General features: G+C 37.8%; 1 protein-coding gene across 1 annotated transcript; it reads left to right on the forward strand.

The window, feature by feature from the left end:
* Positions 1-850: 850 nt before the first annotated feature.
* On the forward strand, positions 851-9,283 carry LOC131968435 (class I histocompatibility antigen, F10 alpha chain-like). Its single transcript, XM_059329312.1, has 6 exons — positions 851-1,056; positions 3,918-4,184; positions 5,493-5,771; positions 6,281-6,583; positions 7,336-7,456; positions 7,851-9,283. Exons 1-5 carry the CDS (start codon positions 999-1,001, stop codon positions 7,449-7,451), a joined length of 1,023 nt encoding a protein of 340 aa, XP_059185295.1. The 5' UTR covers positions 851-998; the 3' UTR covers positions 7,452-7,456; positions 7,851-9,283.
* Positions 9,284-9,588: the final 305 nt, after the last annotated feature.

Consider the following 9,588-nt stretch of genomic DNA (forward strand, 5'->3'; position numbering starts at 1 on the left):
GGTTCAACTGCTCCTGCAGAAAGAGAGCGACATCCAGCACGTCAGACTGGGCTTCACGTCTGAACAGTCCTAACGACTTGAGATGCCTGTTGCCATGCAGTGTTGACATACTAATATTAATACCATCCTCATTTTTAAGAAACATCAGTATTTCCCAGTGCCTCAAACCGAGAAGGTAGTAGTAGCAGATTAACTGCGATAGCGCCATCATTGCCACTGAGAGAGGATTTACAGACGTTTCCTTTTTCTTTATCTTACGAGGATCTCGTAATTACGAGAAAAGGTGTCTATTTTTTTTTTATCCAGTGAATGCAATGCGCTTCCATAAATATGTTCCCCTCCATCTCATTTAATAAGCAGATGGTTTGACTGCTCACATATCTGTTTAAAATAAGAGATAAAGCCAGTCTGTAGATCAACTGCAGCTTTGAACCACTGGGGGCAGCACCTCACCTCATTTACTCACTATAACATCCAGGAAACCAAACTTGGATTTGTTGTTTGTTGTTGATATTTTTGATCAGGACTGTTTTAAATCCCAGGGCAGCCATACAGAACAAAAGAACAATAAGACACTACTGAATCCCCACAAACTGCTCAGTGTCTGGTCTGTAGCTGACAGTAACCTCTGACCTGACACAACATTTCTGCACATTTCATTAGTCTGCAAAACATTTTGACAAGATGTGAGCAGCAGAAAGAATAAAACTCCTTTCATATGTGAACAAAGTTGAGTGTCTCCCCGTCCTCTTACACAGGCTGAAGTAACATCATATACTTTCACTTTTGTTCACAACACGTGTGAGCCTGTTTTACCTAGATACAAGTGACGTCATGCTCAGAATAAATTCCCATTGGCTCAGATGAAGGTTTGTTCAGCGTCACCTCTTGTTTTCTCCTCATTTCAACTCTGATTGTGGAGCAGGAAGGATGATCTCTGTTTCTCTCTTCAGACAAACACACAAAGCTTCACTCTGGTAAATCTTCAGACGGTCACAATGCAGATCTTTGCTGCTCTGGTTCTCCTGGGAACAGCCCTGCATGGCGCTGCACCAAGTGAGTTCACATTGTTTTGTTGGTTTATTGTGAAAGAAACAAAATGCTTCATGTCTTTCTATACTGTATTTATGAGTTTCAGCATTTTAAGATTGTCTTTGATGTTTATTTCCTAGACTTCTGTGTATATTATAGAAATATTAAAAAGTAACAACCCATCATCTTAAAGTTGACGTCAGTAAATCCTGTCTGTTCACCTCATTGAATGATCCCTATAAACTTTAGTTGAACTTTTGTAAAGAGGGATAGTCAATACTCTAATCCTGAAAAGGGCACAAGTGTGTTTTCATCAACTTTTATATCTTTTATTTGTGTCATTATTTTATATTATCAGGACCATTAAGACCGATACGGTCTGATCATGTTAATGCTAAAATGGCACCATGACGTTGCAGCGCAACAACTACACCTGACTGCAGGGTGCGATTCTGGGCGGAGCTTAACGTCCGTTGAGGTGGGTGGAGTCAAACTTTGAGGAGGGTGGAGTCAAACGTTGAGGTGGTGATGGAGTCTGTTAGATTTACTCAATGTCAGTAAAATCAATCAATCTCAAAGATTAAATAAACTATTAGATAATGTAATAACAGGGATACCACAGCAGGGAATTATTTGGATTTACAGCAGCAGAGAGGGATAGTGCAATAACAAGATGTCAATAAAAATGTGAAATGACAAATAAGGAAGTATAAAGCGGCATTAAAACTTTTTTTTTTAAATCCCGTTTTCATTAGTTTGCTTCCAATTAGTTTGCGTCTAATTTTGATTTCAAATTTTTTTACCTTTAGTGAATTCTAGTAAAATATGGGTCGTTATTTATTTTGATAAATGTTATAACTTTATCTATCCTGATTTATAATGCTATTATACTGTATCATTTATAACATTTTGCTTCAAAACTACAAACTACAAAATTCTGTCAGACACACTGACAAGGTGAATGTGCTTTGAACATCAGGTTATACCACTAAAGAGATCAAAGACTGAGGTGACTTTAACATCATCTTTATTGGACTGAACACAATTAAAATCAAAGCTAACGTATTTACAAAATAACATAAATAACTGAATTAAAAATCACAGCCAAAAACCCCTCTATTTAACAACATGACACACCAATAAATTCAAAAATCACAGCAAATAAAAAGCTCTATTAAACAACATAAAAATTCCAAAAATCACAGCAAAAAAAAATCTTCACTCCACAAAATAACACACCAGTAAAAAAAATCCCAGCTGATCAACAAGGCTTCACTGCTGCTCCTCAAAAGAGGCAAAGACCTTGAGGTTTCTTCTATTATTTGCCTCCACACAGAAAGCCTCATAATCAGTCTTCAACTGAAATGAAAACAGGAAGGGTTCCACAATTCCTCTTCATCCATCATCCAACCACCACTGGGTGTGATTGAGTGTCCGGGGCTGGGGCCACCGGGTGCAGGTGACAGGCTGGTGCCGGGGTCGGGGCCACTAGATGGGGTTGAGGGTCCTGCTCCAGGGCCACTGGGTTTGGTTGAGGGTCCTGCTCCAGGGCCACTAGATGGGGTTGAGGGTCCTGCTCCAGGGCCACTGGGTTTGGTTGAGGGTCCTGCTCCAGGGCCACTAGATGGGGTTGAGGGTCCTGGTCCAGGGCCACTGGGTTTGGTTGAGGGGCCGAGGCCACTGGGTCGCCCTCCAATAAAACACTGATGTGTCTCTATATGTCAAAGAAAATAAGCAGACATAAATGACATGATACTTAAAAATGGATACATAAGCATTCACCATCTAAGCTGACATTTGTATATAATAACGTTACTATGTGTAAGTAATTTTAAATCAGTTGGGATTACTGACAGCGCCGCTTGATTGAACTCCAATTGGCCGCTACAGTAATCACTGGTGTTTGCTTATGATTGGTCACATGGGTGGTCCAGTAATTTAGCTAGTTGTTCATTTTAATTTATCGTCTTACTTACTTCCAAACTACTACTTTCAAAATGTTTGCAGTGAAAAAGATGAGAGCACCGGAGATAAAAAACTCAAGTACCCCTGAACCTCAAATGACTCCGCCCACCTCACCGTTTGACTCCACCCACCTCAACGTCCGTAGAGCTCCGCCCCGAATTGCACCCTGCAGTCGGGGGCTTCACGCGCGCAACAGTCCAGGCCACATTTAGAATAATACATTTTAAAAACAACATAACATGACTTTTGAACTTAAAGGTTCTTGTCCATAACTATATTTAATGCTCCTTATACAAGATATTAGTGTTTTACGGTCGTTTCTTATATAAAGTGTGTCGCTATAATTCCGTCTGTGTCCGCGACTGAAATGTTTATTTTCCTGTTGGAGTCTTCTCCCTGAACACAAATGTGAAGTCATGTTGGGTCAAACCGTTTTGCTGAACAGTTAGTTTTTCTTATCACTATATATCTTTTGGTAGACTACATGGGCTGCTGTTTTTGCACTAGAGTCCATTATAATTCAGGGAAAAACAGGAGTCCAATGTATCCAAAGACCTACAAGGAGAATAATTAAGTGTTTGGTATCTTAATGAACTAAGAACAAGCTGAATATAAAATTATATGTGCACATATGCAGTGAAAAAAAATCATAGGTTTTTTATTTTTTATTTTTTATCTGAAAAGTCAGTTGGTATCGTTGTTTTCCTGCTGAAGCCAAACAACTTCCTGCTTTGTTGGTACAATATTTGATATTGTTCACTAATGTGTGTAAACAGAATAACTTAGACTGTAACATGATATATTTTACATTAATTTGTATTTATTAGAGTGTAAAACAGATTATTGGGTTGTCTCAAATGCATTGTCATTCTTTTTAAAACTGTGATATAAAAACTGAAATGACTTGTTTTTTCTTACAGTGACTCACTCTATGATTAATTTCTACACTGGATCGTCTCAAGTCCCAAACTTCCCAGAGTTTGTGACTGTTAGTTTGATCGATGAGATTGAGGTAGCGCATTATGATAGTAACAGCAGGAAATATGAACCCAAACCGGAGTGGATGATCAGAGCCACAGAAGATGATCCTCAGTACTGGCAGAGGTTGACTGAAAATCGATTTGGTATCCAGCAGACCTTCAAAGTCAACATGGAAGTTTTCAAGCAGCGCTTCAACCAAACCGGAGGTTTGTTGTTGTTTCACTTTCTACTGATAAAATGTTGTTTATTGTGGTGTTGTTTTTTATATTTTCATCCTGTATTTTAGTACACAGATGTTGTGAACACACACACACACACACACACACACACACACCCCATTGTCAGATGAAAGTGTTTGACAGCTTTTCTTGACTGAAACCCAGTCAGACACTGAGACTAGTGAATGCTGCTATACTACATGGATACAGTGTTTGTGTCCATCCCATAATAACCAGCAGAGATTATTAACACTTTATCTCCACTAGATTAGATCAGAGTAACTCTACTGAACTGCCCACAGAGAGTCGCTCCATAATAACTCTACTGCAGGAACCTGTTGATCTCAACAGTTTAACAACACACAGCTGATAGAGGAACATTACTGCCTGGTTTCTCAAAGTGTGGAGCCGGGACTGTAAAGGGGACACAGGCTGCTTCTGATGGGTCCTCATATGAGAGGAGGAGCGGTTTGTTTTAATAAAGCTGCTGACAGGACGACATAGTGAACGTCTCATTCAGATCAGAGGTTTAAAGAGTTTAACAGCTCCACTCTACCTACTAATACACAGTGTGTCCATCCCATAATATACCTTTATATGTTGTAGAAGGACAGATTATATTTGTTTATTTCACTTCACCACTGTGTGTGTAGGCCATAATATATGTATATAGTGCTGAAACAATTAGTCTATAAATTGTTTTGATGATCAACAGAACTCACACATTTTGATAATCAAATAATCATTTAAGTGTTTTTTTCAGCAAAAATGTCAAAAAGTTTCTCGTTCCAGTTCCTCAAATATGAGCATGATCTACTTTTCTCTGTTTTATATCATTTTATGTTCAATACTGTTCAGTGTTGGTTTGATAAAAGAGCAATTAGAAGATTTCTCCTTTTGCTCTGAGGACTTCTGAGTGTCCTTTTTCATAATTTTCTGACATTTTACATTGTAAACAATTAATGATTAATTGAATAATAGTCGTGATAGTCTCAGTGGAGACAGTGTGTCTCTGTGGTTAAAGAAAAGAGGATATGAAGTGTGTTAGGATGTCCCTCTGTTTCCCAGCAGTCTCTGCCTCTCTGTCTCTCTCTAAGACGTCCACACTGTCCAGATGATGGCTGGCTGTAAGTGGTTGTCATGGAGACAATAACAGCAGGAGGTGTAGATTCTGTGTCTGAGTGTCTGTGGATCAGTGTGTCTCTGTGGTAAAGATGTGATATCAGCTGGTGATAGATGACTGGGCTGTGATCTCACTCTGGTTTACTGCAGTGTCTCTGTCTCTCTGTCTCTCAGGTGTCCACATTTACCAGTGGATGATTGGCTGTGAATGGGATGATGAGACTGATGAGGTCAAAGGTTATAATCAGCATGCTTATGATGGAGAAGACTTCTTATCATATGACCTGAAGACGGAGACATGGGTCGCTCCACAACAACAGGCTGTCATCACCAAACACAAGTGGGATAATAATAAAGCTATGATGGCTCAGTTAAAGCACTACTACACCCAGATTTGTCCTGAGTGGCTGAAGAAGTCTGTGAAGTTCGGGAGGAGCTCTCTGCTGAGAAAAGGTAGAGTCACATGACCTGATGTAGTTTAATGACCACGACAATGTTAATATGCCTTCTGTGTTTCCAACCATAAGTAACATTACAATAAATATAAAGCATACAGAGGCTGAATCTGTCTCAGTTTAAACACATTTCTTTTTCTCTCTCGTCTCTTTATTTCTCTGACTCAACACATTTATCCCCACTCGTCTGTCTCACACTCACTGTCCACTGCACTCTTTAATCTGTCTCACCTCTCTTCATCTGTTTCTTCCCTTCTGTCTCTGTTAGAGACTATGAAAGGGCAGAATATCACTTTGCCTTCGCGGGCTCAATATGAACGCCGTAAGGCAAAAAGCAGGCAAAGATCTTTCCAGCAATATAGCGGGACATTTGTGGGACGGCACTATGAAAGGGGCTTTCTTTTATCAGTTAATGAGATGTATTTGCATTGTATACATACTGTATAGTGTATTAAGGTAGTGATAGTAATAAAGAACCTATAAACTGTGTTTCTCTTCTCTCTGCAGACCTTCCCTCAGTGTCTCTCCTCCAGAAGACTCCCTCCTCTCCAGTCAGCTGCCACGCTACAGGTTTCTACCCTGACGTAGCCATGATGTTCTGGAGGAAAGATGGAGAGGAGCTTCATGAGGACGTGGACCTCGGAGAGATCCTCCCCAACCACGATGGATCCTTCCAGATGAGTGTTGACCTGGACCTCTCATCAGTCAAACCTGAAGACTGGACCAGGTACGACTGTGTGTTTCAGCTGGTTGGTGTGAAGGAGCACATCTTCACCAGACTGGAAGAAGAAAAGATCAGGACCAACAGAGGTGAGACTTCTATCTGTCTTTGTTTTGTTTACAGTTTCTTCTATCTAGTTTTTTATATATAATTTTAAGACTTAGATCAGAAATCGTTCTGCTGTTCACTTGTCCTGTGAATAGTTTGAATGACACTAAAGTTAATCTTGAATCTCTCTTCTGCTTTAAGTATTAAACCAATACATTTATCCACTTCTGCACCCGGAATTATTACCACAGTTTGTTTTGTGTTGCCTGTCCAATGTTTGCTTGAGCTTAAGTTGAAATAAAAAAAAAAATAATAATAATACAAAAATAATTTATCATCAATTTATTTTATTTTTTTGGTTTTTATCACTTTTTGAAAATTTTAGTTTTCATATCACATTAAAAATATATATAATCTACACATTTTTTCAACCTTTTAATTTGTATCCACAGTTCAGAGAGAATACTATATAATAATCACTGTATTGACTGAACTACTGGCCAGTTTTAGAGGCTGAATAATGGAATAATTTAATAAATATATGAAAGAACGTATCTATCAGTAAATTAGTCAGAACCAAGTTTATTGGCCGAGGATGTTAACATTCAAAACAGAGTTTGTGTCAAAAACCCACATATGGGACAGAAACCAACACAGACATGCAGCTAAACAAAGACAACAAAGTTATAGACGAGGATAATAATAAAAAAAACTGATAAACTGACGTTCTTCTCTTCTGACCTGCTTCACCTGTTCAGGTTGTGACTATTTCTTGTTGTTTTCTGCTCAACAGAGAAACCCACTGACAAGAACGGCATCAACATTGCTGCAGTCGTTCTTCCTCTCGTCCTCCTCCTCCTCGCTGTGATTGGATTCTTAGTTTACAGAAGGTGCAATGGGATGCTTTAAGGCAGGTAGGAGCTCACAGGTAGAGTGGAGTCACAATGTTTTTCCACTGTGTTGTGGAGAGTATTTTAGTTTATTGTTTGTTCAAGGGACAGAGGATTAATAAAACCCTTTTTGCAAGAGGAGTCAGAGTGAGCTGTGTGCTGAGGAAAAGAGTCAACATGAAGGTTTACACTCTGGAACTGGTTTTGGATCCTAAAATGATTTTTAGTATGATGACGTGAGAAAGAAATGATTATTAGAGAAGTTAAGTTGGTTAAAAAAAGGAAAGTAGAAGAGATTAATTTGTCAGTGTGAGTGAATAGAAGAGGGGATCATGTCCACAGAGAAGAAGGTGTTAGAAGATACTCTGGCATTTGGCAGTTGTGACGACTAAAACCATGTGTGTGTTTTGTTTTTCAGCCAACTGTAAGTCATCTTCTGAAAACAACATTGAGTTCTCTGAGAAACTGAATTATGGAAAAGACAACCCTGAAGGCCAAACATACAACCCTGCACAAAGTGGGCTGCTTCAGGAGACATGAACTTTTCACACCTGCTGTTAAACAAAGACGCCTTCAACTTTGTGTAAAACAACCTTCTGTCATTGTTTCTTATTCAGCTTTTGTGACACAATCTAGCTTTGAAGAAAATATTTGACTTTATACAGATTTTCCATAACAGAGTTGAGATTTTAATAAAAGTGTGAAGAGAAAGACAGATTCTTTCAGAAACCTTCACATCAGCAGATCAGATAAAGTGTAATATTAAAAAGTCAAATATGAACCTTAAGAAAAACAGTGACACCAAATCACTGAAACAGTGTTGAAAAAAAAATGAAAAGAAATAATTTGTTTAAAAAGCATATTAGCTAAATGCTTACAAAATGTTCACACTAGTTAATGAATCATGGATATTTGAGGTCTAAATGAAGCTGTAAATATGAGGCTTTGTGGAATTTTACTCTCCAAACCTCTATGGTAAATAATTCAGATTTTTATATGTATATTTTCTATTTCCTCTTTAGGTTTATGGACACATTTTGCACTGTGTCTGTAGTGCACTATGGGACATTTAGCAGATATGGTTTATAAAACAGTGGTCATAAATATTATTAAAAAATATTGTGCAAAAATCTGTGTAATATTTACAAAGGATGGGTGGGGGGGTAAACACACTTCCATTATTTAAGTTAAGTTATATAAATGAAGTTTATGTGAAATGTCTGATTCCCTGATGAGATTTATGAAACATTTTTGATTTGACCTCTGCAGAATTTCTCACATATGAGAACCATGGACGACATTGTGTTTCATTCTGAAGTGAACAATCATTTCATTTGCTTTGAATTCTCAGAAATCCTTCTTTTGCAATCGAAAATATAATGCAAAGAAAAGCCCAAATGTCCAAACTCTTTTTAAATGAGTGACATTTTCCTGGTTAACAGATTCAGCAGATGTGGTTTAACACAAACTGGTGGTGAGCATAAATATTAGACACAAGCCTGAAGTGGAAGGTGAGCTTCTCAAGGGTTTTAATATTTATAATGTTCCACTTAAACATGTTAAATCCAGAAACCCTGTGACAACACTGGACAACATGTGTAAGTTGTTGTGTGATGCTGGTGTCTCTGTGTGTCCTGTCATGTCCCGTACAACACTTCTAAACTCTGTCATGTTGTGGAGAAGATCTCTGATCTGTTTCACAAGGTTTTATGGAGAAGAAGCTCTTTTTCTTTAGTTTTATTTGGTGAACTGGATTCTGTTCTTCACTTAAAAAGTACACCAGTGTGTAAATCATCATGTAAAGATATGGTGTGTATAATATATAAAGCTGTAAAATAAATGTTTCATCTGATTTCTAGAATGTTTTGTTTTAATTTCCATCAAATAACTTTTCTTCGTGCTCTCAAAACTTCTTTTTATGGCTCATTTTTAATTGTCAGCTTTTATCATGTGTCAATATAATATCAAGATATTAAATAAAGCTGAAAAATTGACAAAAAATAGTGTTTGTGTTGTTGAGAACATTTCTGTTTAGAGTGTAACAGCCTCCATTTAACTACAACTTGTAATGATCAGGGTTTATATAATGAGTATTGTACTTCTGAAAAAGACAACATTTAAGAGTCATTATTTGTTTGTTGGGGGTTCAAAGTTTT

The sequence above is a fragment of the Centropristis striata genome, chromosome 3 (assembly GCF_030273125.1).
Source record: "Centropristis striata isolate RG_2023a ecotype Rhode Island chromosome 3, C.striata_1.0, whole genome shotgun sequence".
In the NCBI taxonomy this organism is placed as follows: domain Eukaryota; kingdom Metazoa; phylum Chordata; class Actinopteri; order Perciformes; family Serranidae; genus Centropristis; species Centropristis striata.

Coding starts and splice junctions, on each gene's coding strand:
- LOC131968435 (XM_059329312.1), top strand. CDS start 999: ATGCAGATCTTTGCTGCTCTGGTTCTCCTGGGAACAGCCCTGCATGGC. Junction 1,057..3,917: donor CCTGCATGGCGCTGCACCAA/GTGAGTTCACAT, acceptor TTTTTCTTACAG/TGACTCACTCTATGATTAAT. Junction 6,584..7,335: donor AAAGATCAGGACCAACAGAG/GTGAGACTTCTA, acceptor TCTGCTCAACAG/AGAAACCCACTGACAAGAAC.